This window comes from Euleptes europaea, chromosome 13 (assembly GCF_029931775.1).
Source record: "Euleptes europaea isolate rEulEur1 chromosome 13, rEulEur1.hap1, whole genome shotgun sequence".
In the NCBI taxonomy this organism is placed as follows: Eukaryota; Metazoa; Chordata; class Lepidosauria; order Squamata; family Sphaerodactylidae; genus Euleptes; species Euleptes europaea.
In genome coordinates, this window is record NC_079324.1 from 62,929,829 (window position 1) to 62,946,871 (window position 17,043).

The following is a 17,043-nucleotide window of genomic DNA, read 5'->3' on the forward strand; positions in this document are numbered from 1 at the left end:
ATGTTGTCTTTGTCTGGAGGTTTTTCAGGGCAGGAAGCCAAGCCTTATTCATTCTTAAACTCTCCTCTTTTCTGTTAAAGTTGTGCTGATGTTTATGAATTTCAATGGCTTCTCTGTGCAATCTGACAAAATAGTTGGTAGAATTGTCCAGTCTTTCAGTGTCTTGGAATAAGACCCTGTGTCCTGTTTGTGTCAGTCCATGTTCAGCCACTGCTGATTTCTCAGGTTGGCCAAGTCTGCAGTATCTTTCATGTTCTTTTATCCTTGTTTGTATGGATACAATGGTTCCATATTAACATACCATACCCTCATTAGCACATTATCTTGATACTTACAGGACAATACTTTTGCAGGACAATACTCAGCTCAAACCCAATCCCTTTCTGACTATATATTACTCTTCCTACACCCTTGACACTGAGAGACACTGTCCTTCAGTGTTACTACTCTGAAGATGCCTGCCACAGTTGCTGGCGAAACGTCAGGAAAGAAAATTCCAAGACCACGGTTACACAGCCCGGATAACCTACAAGAACCAATGAACTCTGACCGTGAAAGCCTTCGACAATATGCCTTTAGATTCTCCGTTGGGGCCAATTGCAACGAAGGCCACCCTTATGGATGCTGCTGCTGAACTCTTCCACCCTCAGACTGGACAGGTTGGGTGCCCTTGGACTTGCCCCCCTGACGCAGGGACACGGAGAGGGAGGGTGCTCAGGAATCCCTCTGCTCTCTGGCGTCGTGTGATTTCACTTCTCCCTTGTGCAAATGGAACCTGTGATTTTGTGCTCTGTTCTTTGCACGCAAATTTCCCCATCAAAGGCGCCAGTTGTTGAATGTGATTTGTCCACTGATAAACCAGCATTTATTACAGGTACCAAAGGTGTGTAAAATTCTACAACCAAGAATGCAAACAAATCTACTATAGCGGAAGACCACAACTCCAGGCCAAACAACAAACAGCTACCAAAGAAATAGAACGGGGGCAGCACTTTGCTCTCTCGTGATGGGCTACTACTGCCCAAGGGAGCTGGTTGCACAAAAATGGAAGCCGGGGCTTCATCCTGCACCATTTTGGTGCTTGGAGCTCCCCCTGCCCTGCGCTAGAGTGGAGAAGCCCGCAGAGGGGAGTCGCTCTTTGCAAAGTCACTTTCTGCAGTAGAAGGATAAGCTGTGAATTTGAACCCTCTTTGCCATGTATGTGTCAGGCTGCACAAATCAAGCCGGGTAAAGAGCAAGAGCCTACGGGGAATTAAGCGAGGTGGGGTGAGGGGTCACTGGAGCAAAAGATAGTGAGATAGAGTTGCCAATCTCCAGGTGGGGCCTGGATATCTCCCAGAATTATAAATGATCTCCGAATGATAGAGATCAGTTCTGGAGAACATGGCTACTTTGGAGTGTGAACCCCATGGCCTTATACTCTGCTGAACTCTCTCCCCTCCCCCAAACCCTACGTTCTCCTTATTTACCTGGTCACTAATGCTTTTGTCTGTTTTTCTCTCTAGGTAGCCACAGCGCTCAGACATGACTGACACGGTGGTTGGCAACAGCACTGGCCAGTGGAGGTATCAGAATGAGAGGCAGATGGCCCATCGAACTGGGTAAGCAGGACCCCGGGCTTTGGCTTATCTGCTGGGCTGGTTTGTATAATTGTACTGTATATGATTATATGAGTTGGTTCATATAATTGTCATGATACTGGGGTACAGAATACCCCAAGAATGTGGTGTTCATTGGGTATGGAATTCAGTTTTTGGAGAATCCCAGTTTCTGTTTGTAAAGAAATGACGTTTCTAGTCCTCAAGTTGTAAAGATGTGCCAGGAAACGCCTGGCTGCTGAAACCCTGGAAACCACAGCAGTGTGTGGGCTGGCGTTCTAGTGGTGGAGCGTCTCTATTTTGATTAGGCTTTGCCCCTTCCCAGGATGAGCTGAAGCAGACTAAAGCATGCAAAACCACACACAACTTTCTTAATTTGCATAATTTATGCAGGCCACAGAACTGAGCTTGTCTTGCAGCAATTTTCTTTTTAATGCAGGGCGTACTGCACCATTTATTCCAGCGGTAGGCTATATTTTGACCTAGGAAAATGGAGAAAAAAGCAGGAACCCATCGATTGGGAGGAGCTGGAGCCGAGGGAGAGAGAGCGCATAGAAGCTCCTAAGGCTGTTTGGCAGTGGGTGGGGTTGCCAACTTTGGCCTGGGAAATTCCTGGAGATTTGGGGGCGGTGTCTGTGGAAGGAGGACCATGGGCGGGAATTTCACCTACCATCTATGGAGGTATACCGCATAGCTTGCCCTCCAAAGATGCCACTTTCTCCGCTGCAACTGATCTCTGCACTCTGGAGATCATTTGTCATTCCAGGAGATCTCCAGCTGCCACCTTGAGGCTGGCAACCCTATCCCTTACCTTACCCCGTTCTCATAAATGTGAAAATGTGTTCTTTGGATGGCAAAAAAAATGTTGGTCATTGTGAAGGTGCTTTTGGAAGCAATACCTTACATTAGGTTGAAAGTACAAGTCTGCCCCATAGTAGCTGGTATCCAACCATCCATGCGCGGAAGTCAGAGTTTTCCCGCGTTTCTCCCTTCTGACCCTCCGAAAGGCAATTCCCAGGGTAGCGGGACCCACATGAAGAACAGCCATATGCATGTGTGTGAGAGAGAGAGTGAAGTGGTAAGGGGGGGAATCACTCCTCCCCTTAAGAACATAACGTAAGAACATAAGAAAAGCCCTGCTGGATCAGACCAGGCCCATCAAGTCTAGCAGTCTGTTCCCACAGTGGCCAGCCAGGTGCCTCCAGGAAGCCCACAAACAAGGCGACTGCAGCAGCACCGTCCTGCCTGTGTTCCACAGCACCCAAGATAATATGCTCCTCTGATCCTGGAGAGAACAGGGATGCATCATGACTAGTATCCATTTTGACTGTTAGCCATGGATAGCCCTCTCCTCCAGGAACATGTCCACTCCCCTCTTAAAGCATTCCAAGTTGGCAGCCACCACCACATCCTGGGGCAGGGAGTTCCACAATTTAACTATGCGTCGTGTGAAGAAATACTTCTTTTCATCTGTTTGGGATCTCTCACCCTCCAGCTTCAGCAGATGACCCCACGTTCTAGTATTATGAGAGAGGAAGAAAAGCTTCTCCCTGTCCACTCTCTTCAAACCCTTCCCCCTCAGTTCTGTTGCAGATTCATCCCCTTGTCTCTCCCTGTTCCAGCCCCCTAAGCTGCCTGGCTGTTTCTCTGCATGGGCCTCATGAGTCAGCGCAGAATGGACCCATGTGAGGGTCCAGAATCGTCCTGGGCACGGGAGGATGTGTGGCACTAGAGGGCCAAGCTGGTGCCTGATGTAAGAACTCCCCGGAGGGTGGCACCCCCTCAGTCTGAGCCACTCATCGGAGAGGCCTCGAGCAACCTGTCTGCCGGTGACTCTGCCAGGCTGTGCCTCTGGAGAGCTGCCTAGCAATTAGCCCTGAGTGCGTGGTGGTGGTGGGGGGGCTGTGGTTTCCAGGAGGTGGGAGATTTGCTGTGGAGCCGTGGCCTCCTCAGCTCCTCTGCACATTCCCTTCCCCAGCAGATAGTGACTGGCAGGTGTGACTAGTATTTCCGCGTGCCCAGCCTTCCTCGGCCCCAACTGAGTGGCTCCTGCTAATTCTCATCCTTAAGGCTGCGTCGGTTGCGAGTCAATTCTCAGTTGGGTGGCGGAATGAAATTCAAATAGTTTAAATAACGTGCATGTTTATTTCCCTACCGGGAAGTGCTTTTGCTTCTTATCAGACCAATGCCCAGATGCCCGGATCCGCTAATGGGCTATACAGAGCCCATTAGATACTTAATAGTTTGTAGGCTGCCATCGGAGGGCATGGAATGGGAGAGTTTTCATTCCTTAGGCGATCGCTGTGGGTTTGTGGATGTCGCTAAGGGACCGCAGGCGGCGTCGGATTGACGCTGATTTAATAGGGGAAGTGCTGTGGCCAGGATCCACGAAAGGCAGCCGGTGGCAGGAGTGGACATTTGCTTGTGGCTTCCCCCTTCTGCACCTCTCTGTGCACGTTGACTGTGGTTCCCTCTCCCTGGAGAGATTTCCATCAAAACAGCTTGCTTATTGAGAAAAGTTCTATTTTGGGAAAAGGTACCGAACGGTGGCTGGCAGGCTCTGTCTTAGAAGGGACTCTTTCATGCATGAATGACATTTTTGGTGGAATTTTTTTGCCTGTTTCGACATGGGCATGCATGACTATGCTGTGCAGGCAGGGCTTCCGATGCTGCCTTGCCCACTGGCTACGAACAGCATTGGAGGGCTTCCTAGAGGCCCCTGGTTGGCCACTGTGTGAGCAGACTGCTGGACTTGATGGGCCTGGGTCTGATCCAGCAGGGCCTTTCTTATGTTCTTATGAGGAGCAACTCTGTGGCCATTTTTGCAGGGTCTGATTCAGTATAAGGCAGCTTCCTGTGTTCATGTGACATCAAACCAACTCAAGAGGCTCAGCACAGCCAATCAGATACCAAGCAGTTTTATGACTGACATTTTACGGGGAGTGATGCGTATAACTGAGAGTGACCCTTTAGCTCACCTGGAAAGTCCAAGGAGTGCCCCTGGCCTGGAGGGCTACTGGTGGCTAGGACCAAACTGCCCTGAACCCCAGTTGGGCTGCAGGGGCTGCTTGGTGCTGGCCCCTCTGATTGGCTTGGTATGCTCCTGGGCGTTTTACTGTCTCAGCTTGCCCCTGAAGAAAAGAGACGTTCCCTCCGGGGCACAAGAGAGGAGCTAAGAGGATACCTGTCAGCCCTGTGTGAGCTGCAGGTGGCCGCTGTGTGGAAAGAGCCCCCCCTTCCTCTATGCCACCCCGTGAGATTCCCTTCATTCTTCCACTGTGACTGCGTCCTTTGCCATATGCCCATTAACGAATCCATTAAGATCCTTAAATTAACCACCTCCTCTGGAGGCAGCCCTGGGGCAGGCAGAATCGAAAGGGAGTGAGTTGCAAAAAACCCACCGTCATCTAGCAATCCAATTGGTGTGTTGGTCCCACTAATGAGTCTAATAGTTGGTCCCACTTATTTTCTAACAGAGTGGTTCCTCAGTGGGACAGGCTTCCTTGGGAGGTGGTGAGCTCTTTTTCCCTGGAGGTTTTTTAAGCAGAGGCTAGACGGCCATCTGTCAGCAATGTTGATTCTATGACCGTAGGCAGTTCATGAGAGGGAGGGCGTCTTGGGCATCTTTTGGGCATGGAGTAGGGGTCACTGGGGGTGTGGGGGGGAGGTAGTTGTGAATTTCCTGCATTGTGCAGGGGGTTGGACTAGATGACCCTGGTGGTCCCTTCCAAATCTATGATTCTAGTGCGCAGGGCTCAAAATATCACGGAAGCTTTTAGGTACCTTTCCTTCCTGCTGAAACGTGAAAGCTTGCCTATTTCTATGCTGACCTAACCTGGCTCTATAAAATATGAAATTTCTAAATGGTTTGTGTTTAGCCTGAATATACACTGGTGTGTGTGTGTGTGGGGGGGGCACGATAACGTGTGTACCAATGGCAGGAGACAGGCAGCTTCTAACATCCCTTCATCTGATTTCCTCCTCCCCTTTGTTTTGCATGCCGCTCTGCAGTGGAAAAGAACAGTAAGTACCTTTTCATCCTGCTGTGAATTGCATTTGTGAGTAAAGCCTTTAAAAACGACTCGTGGGAGATGAAACGTTCTTTTAAAAGTGGACTCTGCAGCGTTTGGCTGCTTGTGGATTGGTTGCTGCGGCCGGATTTGGGAAGGGGGTGGAATCTTAGCTGGGCTCCTGTTAGGGTGCAAATTGGGGTATTAAAACAGCACAAGAATACACGCGAGCTGCTGTTTAGGGTTGCAGGTCTCCAGGCGGGGTTGCCAATCTTCTGGTGGGGCCTGGAGTTCTCCAGGCCCCACCTGGAAGAATTACAACCGATGTCCAGACAACAGAGATCAGTTCCTTGGGAGGAAACGGCAGCTTTAGAGGGCAAACTCGGTGGCATTATAAACCACTGAGGTTCCTCCCCTCCCCAGACTCCCCCCTCTACAACTTTCACCCCCAAGTCCCCAGGAATTTCCCAACCCAGAGTTGGCAGCCCTAGATGTGGGCAGCCCTACCGGGTAGCTTGGCTCAAACCCAGCTGATGGCAGTCAGCAACTATGGGCAAAGCTAACCATCCGTGGCACAGGCTGGTTTGGAGCCAGCGTGGTGTCGTGGTTAAGAGCGGTGGTTTGGAGCGGTGGACTCTGATCTGGAGAACTGGGTTTTATTCCCCTCTCCTCCACATGAGTGGCGGAGGCTAATCTGGTGAACCGGGTTGGTTTCCCCACTCCACACATGAAGCCAGCTGGGTGACCTTGGGCTAGTTACACTCTCTCAGCCCCACCTACCTCACAGGGTGTCTGTTGTGGGGAGGGGAAGGGAAGGGGATTGTAGGCTGGTTTGATTCTTCTTTAAGTGGTTGAGAAAGTTGGCATATAAAAACCAACTCTTCTCCTCCTCCCCCCCATGTCCAGGTGCTTCAGGTTTGGGGCTTTGTGGAGGCATAACCCTTCCCCCCCCCCCCATGATTCAAACAGAAAGTTCAGCCAATACTGCAAGGGCTTCAACTCCCCTCCACAATCTCTTTGTACAGGGAGGGCAAATTCACCTCAGCCGAGACTACCTTTCAGGGTTATTGTGAGGCTAAAATAGAGCCGTGGAGAGCATACTTGCTGCCCTGATTTTTTTTTTTGGGTGGGGGGAGAGCTTAAAATGAATAGTTTTTTCTTTGTTGGTAATGCCAGGGGTTGCCATAGGTTAGATGTGACTTGATGGCAAAAACAAAACAAAACACCCCTTGGCCTTGGCTCCTCAACACCACCCCGGCCATTGGTGCTTGGCTCTGGCGCTGCAGCTGCCGTGCTTTTCTTTTGTGGAGCAGCCCACCTGCCTGGGCGGTGTGTGCCTGGCAAACCCCTACTGCGAGGCGGCCCCTGTCAGGATTGTTCAGCAGAGGCTGGGATTGGTGGGTGACGAACGAGGAGAGGAGATCTCTGAGAAGCCCACCCCGACTCGGCGATCTGAGCAGCGGGGAGAACAATCGGCGCTATTTTTACGTGCCCTAGTTAGCTCCCCCCACCGCGCCGGCGGCTTTGTTCCTTCCTCCAGCTGCAGATTTCTGCTTGTTCCCAACAGAATAGAGATGCCCGTGGCAATTTTCCTTTCTGCAAGGAGCCTGCTGCCCCCATAAGATGTGCTCAGTGAGATGGGCATCGATCTGAGCGGCCCTGACTGGGGTGGGCCAGGCTAGCCAGATCTTATCAGATCTCGGAAGCTAAGCAGGGTCAGCCCCGGTCAGTATTAAGCTGGGAGACCACCAAGGAAGTCCAGGGTTGCTACGCAGAGGCAGGCAATGGCAAACCACCTCTGTTGGTCTCTGCCCTGACCTGGATGGCCCAGGTTAGCCTGATTTCAGGGTTGGATCTGGTTAGTCCTGGGACAGGAGACCACCCAGGAATCCCAGGGTTGCTATGCAGAGGCAGGCAATAGCTCACCACCTCTGCTCATCTCTACCCTGACCTGGATGGCCCAGGCTAGCCCGATCGCATCAGATCTCAGAAGTTAAGCAGGATGAACGGCATGTGCAGCCCAGAAACCGGAGAACCGCCTTCTTTCCTGAGTGGGGATAATTGCAGGGTGGTCTTTGACAGCCAGTGAGCTGGATGATGCCGTTGGATGCTGGTGTGTCAAGTCATGTGGGCCAATACAGGCTTGGCTACTTGAGGATGTTACAGAAGGAAATAGAAGGCAATTGATACTGGTGGGGAAATCTTTTTGCAGGAACTGTGGGAGATCGTTGCACGAGGGAAGGAGTTTTTGGGCACTGGTGAAAAGGTTCACCAAACAGTATAAGATGTCTAGGTTCAGCCCTGGGGAAGATGAGCCTTGCTAGGCCTGAGCTGCAAGACTGCTGAGATTTACTTCGCAGGTAGACTCTGGGTATTGAGCTAGCAGGCTAGTGAGTACAGGGGTCCCCAATATTTTTGAGCCTGTGGGTACCGTTGGGATTCTGACATTGTGTGGTGGTCACAGCCACGAAATGGCTGCCGCAGGAGTTGGAGCCAGCCACAGAACGGCTGCCAAAGCCATTCACGCAGTGGAGATGCCTTTGCTGTGGTGGCAGCTGCCGCCAAAGCAACATACTTAAAAATCTGCACACCCAATCAGATCTCCAGTGGGCAATCAGAAGCCTTGCTGGGCAAAAGCCTCATCTGTCCCTGCTAGGGTTGCCAGGTCCCTCTTCGCCACTGGCGGGAGGTTTTGGGGACGGAGCCGGAAGAGGGCGAGGTTTGGGGAGGGGAGGGACTTCAGTGCCATAGAGTCCAACTACCAAGGTGACCATTTTCTCCAGGTGATTTGATCTCTGTCGGCTGGAGATCAGTTGTAATAGCAGGAGATCTCCAGCTGGTACCTGGAGGTTGGTCAAATGAGACAGTAATAGGCAAAAATGAACAAGCAATAGACAAGGATAGCAGTTAATATAGATAGCAAGGCTATCACTGTATTATAATGATTGCAACAAAATTGAACAAACAAGGCTAAGCAACCCAGGTTACAAAGCGAAAATAGCAAAAACAATGTGGCAGAAGCTGATAATAAATATACAAAAGTTCATGTAAAGCATGAAGTTGTATTCTAGTCAATTTCAAATTCTTCAGGCAACGGAGATATAGGTGGTAACGCGGCTCCGGAAGTACTCCAGCGTTTTCGCTACAAAAAGTAGCTTCATCAGCCACAAGGGCTTAATTGTACAATTCCTATGATAAGTTTGGAGCTCCCAAAACGGGCTGCTATCAGAAAAGTTCATACGTACCTGGAGGTTGGCAACCCTAAGCCCTGCCTACTTTCTAAAAACACTTGGTGGGTGCCAGGAAATGAATGGGTGGATGCCATGGTGCCCACGGACACCATGTTGGGGACCCCTGAGTTAGGAGTTTCTTCCGCTTTATAAAGACCTGGATCTGACAGGTGATGACAGGAATTGCCTCCCTGCAGGCCAGAAATTCACGGTTCTGCTGCTGGCCCACCTTCCTTATTCTGACACACTTCAATGGCAACAAAACCCCTTTCTTTGCCTGTATTTCCTAGACGTAGGAGAGGCTGCACCACTGAGTTAATTCACGTTATATTTAGCAAAACATAGGTTGCCATCAGAAGGAAAACAAGTTGGTGCCTTTGTCTTTCCAGTGCTGGCAGAAAAAGTGTTGCTAATTTTCCAAGAGGTTGAATGGATTATTAAAAGGAGCCAGGCGCGTGGCAATAATAGTAATTTTGCATTTTACTGTTAGGAGAGAACTCCCCCCCCCTTGTCTGGCCACACATCAAGAACAGAGCGAAGGCGGAAAAGGCTAATACAAGCGGGAAGGAAGGGCTCAACCCTGGGGATCTCCGCACGCCTTGCATGTGCTGTGCCGTTCCGTCCTCCAGAAAGCACATTAATTTTGCTAGGGGTGTGTGTGTGTGTGTGTGGGGGGAAACTCTTTGAACCTTAATAACAACTAGAAATGGCTTAGCTAAATGTGATATGAGAACCATCTTCAAGTACTTGAAGGGCTGTCATATAGAGGAGGGTGCTGAGATGTTTTCTGTTGCCCCAGAAGGTCGGACCAGAACCAACGGGTTGAAATTAAATCAAAAGAGTTTCCGTCTAGACATTAGGAAGAACTTTTTAACAGTTAGAGCGGTTCCTCAGTGGAACAGGCTTCCTCGGGAGGTGGTGAGCTCCCCTTTCTTGAGACGTCTCTTTATGCAAGCTTGTCTAAATTTTCTCCCCACGGCCTGGACCACGGGCAGATATGCCAGAGTCCCCTATGAGAAAAGGCTGCGTTCTTGTGCCTCTGGACAGGTTGAAACCGTGGCCCATGTACTACTACATTGCAAGCATGGCTCACTTTTAAGGGAACAGGTCATCGAACCCCTACTGACAGGTTGCCCTGGAGGCACTGATAAGGAGCTAGTTCGATTTCTTTTAAGTGATATTTATCCCCAGGTTACTGCAGGGGTTGCTAGCTTCCTGGGATTTATATTAAAGTTTTAACTTTTAATGTTGTAAGGAAGATCTTCGTCAAAAGTTTATAAATCTCCTTTAACCTTATTATGTACCTTTTAAAATGCCAAATAAAGGTGTGATTTGAAAGGTGGTGAGCTCTCCTTCCCTGGAGGTTTTGAACAGAGGCCAGATGGCCATCTGTCAGCAATGTTGATTCTGTGACCTTAGGCAGATGATGAGAGGGAGGGCATCTTGGCCATCTTTTGGACATGGAGTAGGGGTCACTGGGGCTGGGGAAGTAGTTGTGAATTTCCTGCATAGTGCAGGGGGTTGGACTAGATGACCCATGTGGTCCCTTCCAACTCTATGATTCTAACTGGAGCTCCAGAGACAAGGAGAGGGTCCCGGCTGCTGTGGGCCCCCTGAGCTGGGCAGGAGCCCGGGACCTCACCACCCTCCTCTTTCCCCCTTTGCCTCCCAAAAGGGTCCATCGTTGCCCTCCCCAACCGCCTTCTTCCCTTCAATTGGCCGTCGTTGTCCGTATTTGCTCAGCTCCTGCAGCCGCTGTCCATCTCCACGCGGCCCTGGTGACGGAGGGAGGGAGGGAGACGGCTGCTGCCACAAACGACTTAATACAGAAAGAGACAGGAGCGATGCTGCTTGGCAGGGGAGGCAGGACGAAAGTGGCAGAATCTTGGAACCGGCCCCAGTGCTCCTGGCTCGTGGAGCCCACAGCGGGACAAGTTCAGAAGGCGGCTTCGCACATTACGAAGCAGCAGGCCCCGGTTTGCCTCTGTGCGTGCCAAGGCCAGTTATCTGCATGCAGCCTGTGCAGCAAACGTGGATTTATCTCAACCAGGTGCTCTGCATTTAGGCTAGCGTTGCCAGGTCCCTCTTCGCCACCTGCGGGAGGTTTGGGGGTGGAGCCTGAGGAGGGCGGGGTTTGGGGAGGGGAGGGACTTCAATGCCATAGAGCCCAATTGCCAAAGCAGCCATTTTCTCCAGGTGAACTGATCTCTATCGGCTGGAGATCAGTTGTAATAGCAGGAGATCTCCAGCTAGTACCTGGAGGTTGGCAACCCTATTAATAGTTAGTCATATTTTATGACTGTTGCCACCCTATATCAGCATGAGCGCTAGCAGAGAGAATAGGGTTGCCAGCTCTGGGTTAGGAAATACCTGGAGATTTTGGGGGCAGATGAGGGGAGGGACTTTATTGCCCTAGAGTCCAATTGCCAAAGGGGCCATTTTCTCCAGGTGAACTGGTCTCTATCGGCTGGAGATCAGTTGTAATAGCGGGATATCACCAGCTAGTACCTGGAGGTTGGCAACCCTAATTTAGGCCTATGTTCCCCAAATCTGAATTTTCTATAAAAATACACCGGGTTTGTTTCAGCCAGCTTTTTCGCCAGATCAGGCCCGTCTCTCCTCGCTGCTGCAACGATGTTTGCCCACTTCCAGGTGGGCTGGAGATCTCTCGGGATTACAACTGATCTCCAGGTGACAGAGATAATTTCCCATGGGGAAAGTGGCTGCTTTGGCAGGGGGGCTCTATGGCATTATGCCCTGCTGGTCCCTCCCCAAACCCCTCCCCTCCCCAGGCTCCTCCCCGAAGATCTCTGGGAATTTCCCAACCTGGAGCTCGCAATCCTAGCTACAAACTGTGTCTCATGTGGCTTTAGGGTTGCCAACCTCCAGGTACTAGCTGGAGATCTTCTGCTATAACAACTGTTCTCCAGCCAGTAGAGATCAGTTCACCTGGAGAAAAGGGCCGCTTGGGCAATTGGACTCCCTCCCCTCCCCAAACCCTGCCTCCTCAGGCTCTGCCCCAAAGACCTCCTGCTGGTGGTGAAGAGGGACTTGGCAACCCTTGTACAGACCCACAGGATCTAACCCCATGTCCGCCTTGTGGCTTCCATGCTCCCAACCAGTCTTTGTGTGCCTTGCAGGGCCTCTGGCAACTGGTCGGTCCACGGGAACCAGCCAGAGCGAGGGTGGAAGAACGACGAGCTGACTGACGAGGAGAAGGAGATCATCAACAATGTCATCGCTCGAGCTGAGAAGATGGAGGAATTGGAGCAGGAGCGCATAGGGTAAGAGGCTCCTTGAGACGTGGGAGATATGGGAGTGAGTGAGGACTCGGATGGGGGGTGTCTGCGAATCCCTCTTAAGGCCTTTCCCCCCACCCTGTCAAATCCCAGCCATGTCTAAGCGTTGAATAGACCGTGGGAAGATCCTTTATGGGCTCCTTCCAGGGTTTTTTAGGAGACTTATAGCTGTCATGTGGGAGCTCGACCACTGAGCCCCGGACCCTCCCATGGACTCTCTCCTGGAGAGTCTTTGCTGGTCAGAGTAGACCCTGATAGACCAATGGGGTGACTCAGAAGAAGGCAGCTTCACTTGGGCTCTCACCTTTGACCATCTGTGCATTCTGATGCCATCCTTCTAGGGAGGACTGTTCAGAGACTCTGGTTGCCCTGGAGGCCCAAGGAGGCTTTGCCATACCTGTGGGTTGGGTCTAAGGAGTGTGTGATGGACCCCAGAGAGAACATCTGTTGGGGCTCTAGGGGTTCAGCGTCCTCTCTTCTTCTGTTCGGCAGCAGCCCTTCCGCCTCTACTGGCACCTGTGAAGCAAGGCATGCTAGACCATAATACTGGCCTTAGAAAACATTTAATCACACACTATGGGTTGACTTTTGGGACAGATGCAGGCATTCTTCTGTGGATGTTGGTGGGGGCATAGAAGGGGATCCATGCCGTGGTAGTTTGTATTGACACGTGCACACAAGAGTTTCAGAGAAGAGCCCCCACATCTGGATAAAGCGGGGGTCATAAAGATTCCAGGGACAGGCACCGGAAAATAGGGGCTGTCCCACGGCAATGGAGCGCAGACCAACTTGGGCACTTGTTGTGGTCACCTCTTGTGTAGCAAAAGCTGGCAGAATGGATTGGTTGGCTGATCACTGGAAGCTGTTATTCTTGAGGCCACACATGAGTTGGTGAGGCTAAGGGGAAAGGGCCTGCTTGCCAAGATCTTTTTTTGGGCTCTTTTGGTTCCAGTGTGTCCCTCCTAGGCCTTCCTGCCTGGTCTGTTGTGAGTACCTCTGGTGTCCTTCAGTGCCTGCGGCTCAGCTTTTGGTACTATGCACTTCTGAGTTTAAATTCCATCCATTCATCTGGTAAAAGCCAGATTGATTATTTTATGGATGTTATTGGTTGGGCTTAGCTACTTGAAAAGCACTTCAAACAGGGTTTGATGCTCTTAAAAAGTGTGAAATCAACATCGTGGGATAGAGACGCTGTTCCAAGAAGAGCCGGCAGCCACAACCCTGTCAGCAGCCGAGGAGGGAAATTGATCCATAAAACGATGCAGTCAGCAGCTATGAAACACAGAAACCGGACAGTCAACCCCTTCCGAACAGAAACGTCTTCCCACTTAAAAATGTGGTAGAAAAGAGCAAGAGTCCAGTAGCACCTTAAAGACTAACAGGGCCTGAGCTTCAGATACAACTCGAATGTGATTCCATCTGATGGGCTCTCATTCCAGCTGTATTCTAGAGAGAGCCAGAGTGGTGTAGTGGTGAAGAGCGGTGGTTTGGAGCGGTGGGGGTCTGATCTGGAGAACCGGGTCTGATTCCCCACTCCTCCACATGAAGCCAGCTGAGTGACCTTGGGTTAGTCACACTCAGCCTCACCTACCTCCCAGGGTGTCTGTTGTGGGGAGGGGATCGTAAGCCGGTTTGATTCTGCCTTAAGTAGTAGAGAAAGTCGGCATATAAAAACCAACTCTTTGTCGTCGTCTTGTTCCCTTCCCCCCACAACATGCACCTTGTGAGATAGGTGAGGCTGAGAGAGTCCTGAGAGAACTGTGACTAGCCCAAGGTCACCCAGCAGGCTGCATGTGGAGGAGTGGGGAAACCAACCTGGTTCTCCAGATTAGAGTCTGCTGCTCTTAACCACTACACCATGCTGGGCCAAAGAGGACCTTATTGGACCATTGTGTCACCTGATCTGTGCTGAGCTGGAAACTGCCATGCCACCCTCTGCCCACCCACGGTGGCATCAGTGAAGAGCAGGCTAAGTCGCAAGGGCCATGTGGAGAATGAGCAGCCTTGGTTCTTCTACTCGAGTTTTAGGCCCCCTGGTACCTTGCAGGCTAGGGCAGAGAGAGTGTGTCATGGCAGCCTCTGGGACTGGTGTAGGGTTGTCTCCTGCTATTACAACTGATTTCCAGCCGATAGAGGTCAGTTCACCTGGAGAAAAGGGCAGCTTGGGCAATTGGACTCTATGGCATTGAAGTCCCTCCCCTCTCCAAGCCCCACCCTCCTCAGGCTCCACCCCAAAAACCTCCTGCCGGTGGCGAAGAGGGACCTGGCAACCCTAGACCTGTAGTATCCTGGTTCTCTCTCTATAAGTACCTGAAGGCTCAATGGGCAGGTGCCCAGAACACGTGGGACCCTCGGGGCTGGGGATTGTGGCTGTCTAGCTGTCTGTCCCTATCAAGGGAGTTAGCGAGAATGCAGCCTGCATGGCCTTCTGAAGCCTTCGGTCCAACGGAGGGAGGGTGTTCCCTGCTGCCGTTTCCTTGTCCAAAGCCGGCTGTGGTGTGCGTGCCTGCAGTGTGTGTTGCAGGTGCTGAGGTTGTGCTTGCGTGCGTGCCTTTTTCCAAAGGCCCCTCGAGATGTGTTCCCTCCTCCTCCTCACTCCCCTGCTCAGTTCGGAGGGAGGAGAGAGCCGCTTCGCTTGACTTATTTCCCAGCCATCGGCTGCTGCACTGCACCATTTCGTACCAGGAGAAGCCAGTGAGAAGCGGCTTCTTGTGAGGAGACTGGGGTTAGTTGCTTTGCAGTCGCGCTCCCGCATTTTGCACCCGTCTTTTGATGTGGAACCTGCAGCGTTTGTCTCTGGGGCGCATTTGATTTTCAGCTGCCTCTTTCCATCCTGAGTGAACGGCATTTGTGTCTTCCGTGTTCCAGGCTAAAACGTGTTCTTTGCACACAAGAGAATTTCCTGCATGGGAAGGAAACGCCAGGGAGGTAGCCGTATTAGTCTCTGGCTGCAAAACAAGCAAGAGTCATGTGGCACCTTCCCAGAAAGGCTGTGCCCACATTCCCAGGTGGTGCGCAAAAGGCGCTGTTCTCCACTGTTGGTACTCGTCTGGAGGCTTTCAGTGGGCCTGCGTGGTGTCGGTCCAATATGCCGTCTCCCGTGCGCTTTCAGCCTTAGGGCTCTTGCTCTTGAAGACTGGTGGCTTAGGGTTGCCAACCTCCAGGTGGGGCCTGGAGATCTCCATGAATTACATTTGAGCTCCAGAATATAGGGGTCAGTTCCCCTGGAGAAATGGCTACTTTGAAGGGGAAACTATGCCCTCCTCAGGCTCCACTCCCAAATCTCCAGGAATTTCCCAACCTAGAGTTGGCAACCCAAGACTGTTTTCTCTTTTTCTGCTCAGAAGAGGCAGCTGGCTGGTCCCCTCTGGCTGGGGTGGCCTCTCTTCAGACACCCCTTCCTCTGAATGAATCTCCTATTCTGGAGCTATGGGATGGAGACTGATTAATTCCTAAAATGACTAGTGCTGCGGCTTGGCTTGGAACCGTGAAGAGCTCAGATCCAGGGCTGGCAGGTCCAGCAGATGGCCAGGAGCATCGTCTCTTGCAGTTCGTAGAATGCCACCTGTGTGCCCAGCGGGCACAAAATTCAGTGCACGAGTTGGAAAGTTGGGGGGGAGGGGGGGACGTGGCCTTGCTTTTCTAGCAGTGGATTCAAAAGCCGCGCCAAAAACCCAGGCTTGGAAAGAAGGTGGTTAAGGGGAGACATGATAGAGGTCTATAAAATTATGCATGGTATGGAGAGAGTGGGCAGGGAGAAGCTTTTCTCCCTCTCTCATAATGCCAGAACACATCGTCATCTGCTGAAGCTGAAGGGGGAGAGATTCAAAACAGATACAAGGAAGTATTTCTTCACATAACACATAGTTAAATGGTGGAACTCCCTGCCCCAGGATGTGGTGATGGCTGCCAACTTGGAAGGCTTTAAGAGGGGAGTGGACATGTTCATGGAGGAGAGGGATATTCATGGCTTCTAGTCATAATGGCTACTAGTCATGAGGCATCCCTATTCTCTCCAGGATCAGAGGAGCATTCCTATTCTATTAGGTGCTGTGGAACACAGGCAGGATGGTGCTGCTGCAGTCGTCTTGTTTGTGGGCTTCCTGGAGGCACCTGGTTGGCCACTGTGTGAACAGACTGCTGGACTTGATGGGCCTGGGTCTGATCCAGCATGGCCTTTCTTATGTTCACAAGTTCACAAGGTTGGAAGAGACCACAAGGGCCAACCAGTCCAACCCCCTGCCATGCAGGATCCCACAATCAAAGCACTCCCGACAGATGGCCATCCAGCCTCTGCTTAAAGACCTCCAAAGACGGGACTCCACCACTCTCTGAGGCAGTGCAATCCACCGTCAAATGCACTGCCTCGGGGGGTGTTGTTGCTCAGTGTTCCTTTGCCATCTTTTTTCTGGCTGGTTGGCAAGCCCAGGAGGTGGTCAGGCTGGCGACCACTCTTGACGACTCCCACTTGGGATCCTTTGTAGCAGGCAGTGGCCTAGGATTGGCGCTCTGGGGTCACCTGATGGTCAGGAGGGTTCTGGGCTCTGCTGCTAGTGCCCCGCGTCTTCCGACTTCCTGGTGGTCAAGAGCCGAGTGACCCTTCCAACTGCTCGGGACGATTCCCGATGGGCCCCCCTGCCTGAGAGCTGCTGATGGCCAGGAGAAAGCTGGACTGAATATTCCCCTTGAGAAATCCATCAGTGTTCTTTGGTGCTGGGCCAAAATTTGTCCCATGAAAATGGATCTGCAAATTCTTCTCAGAAGGCACAATACATTTAGTGCTTTTAGGTTATGCTGCCGTTATTTCATTTTCTTCACCCCCCCCCCCATTTTTCTTTGCCTTTCTTCCTACCAGGCACTCGAAGCAGCAATAATTTAATTGTTTCATTAAGTATGATGAGAAGAA

General features: G+C 51.4%; 1 protein-coding gene across 1 annotated transcript in view; it reads left to right on the top strand.

The window, feature by feature from the left end:
- The first annotated feature begins 1,520 nt into the window (after positions 1-1,520).
- RPH3A (rabphilin 3A) overlaps positions 1,521-17,043 on the top strand; it is a 53,477-nt gene continuing 37,954 nt past the window's right edge. Inside the window, exons 1-2 of the mRNA XM_056859109.1 lie at positions 1,521-1,601; positions 11,979-12,122. Coding sequence (XP_056715087.1) covers positions 1,525-1,601; positions 11,979-12,122 — 221 coding nt within the window. The 5' untranslated portion in view covers positions 1,521-1,524. The remainder of the gene's footprint in view (positions 1,602-11,978; positions 12,123-17,043) is intronic.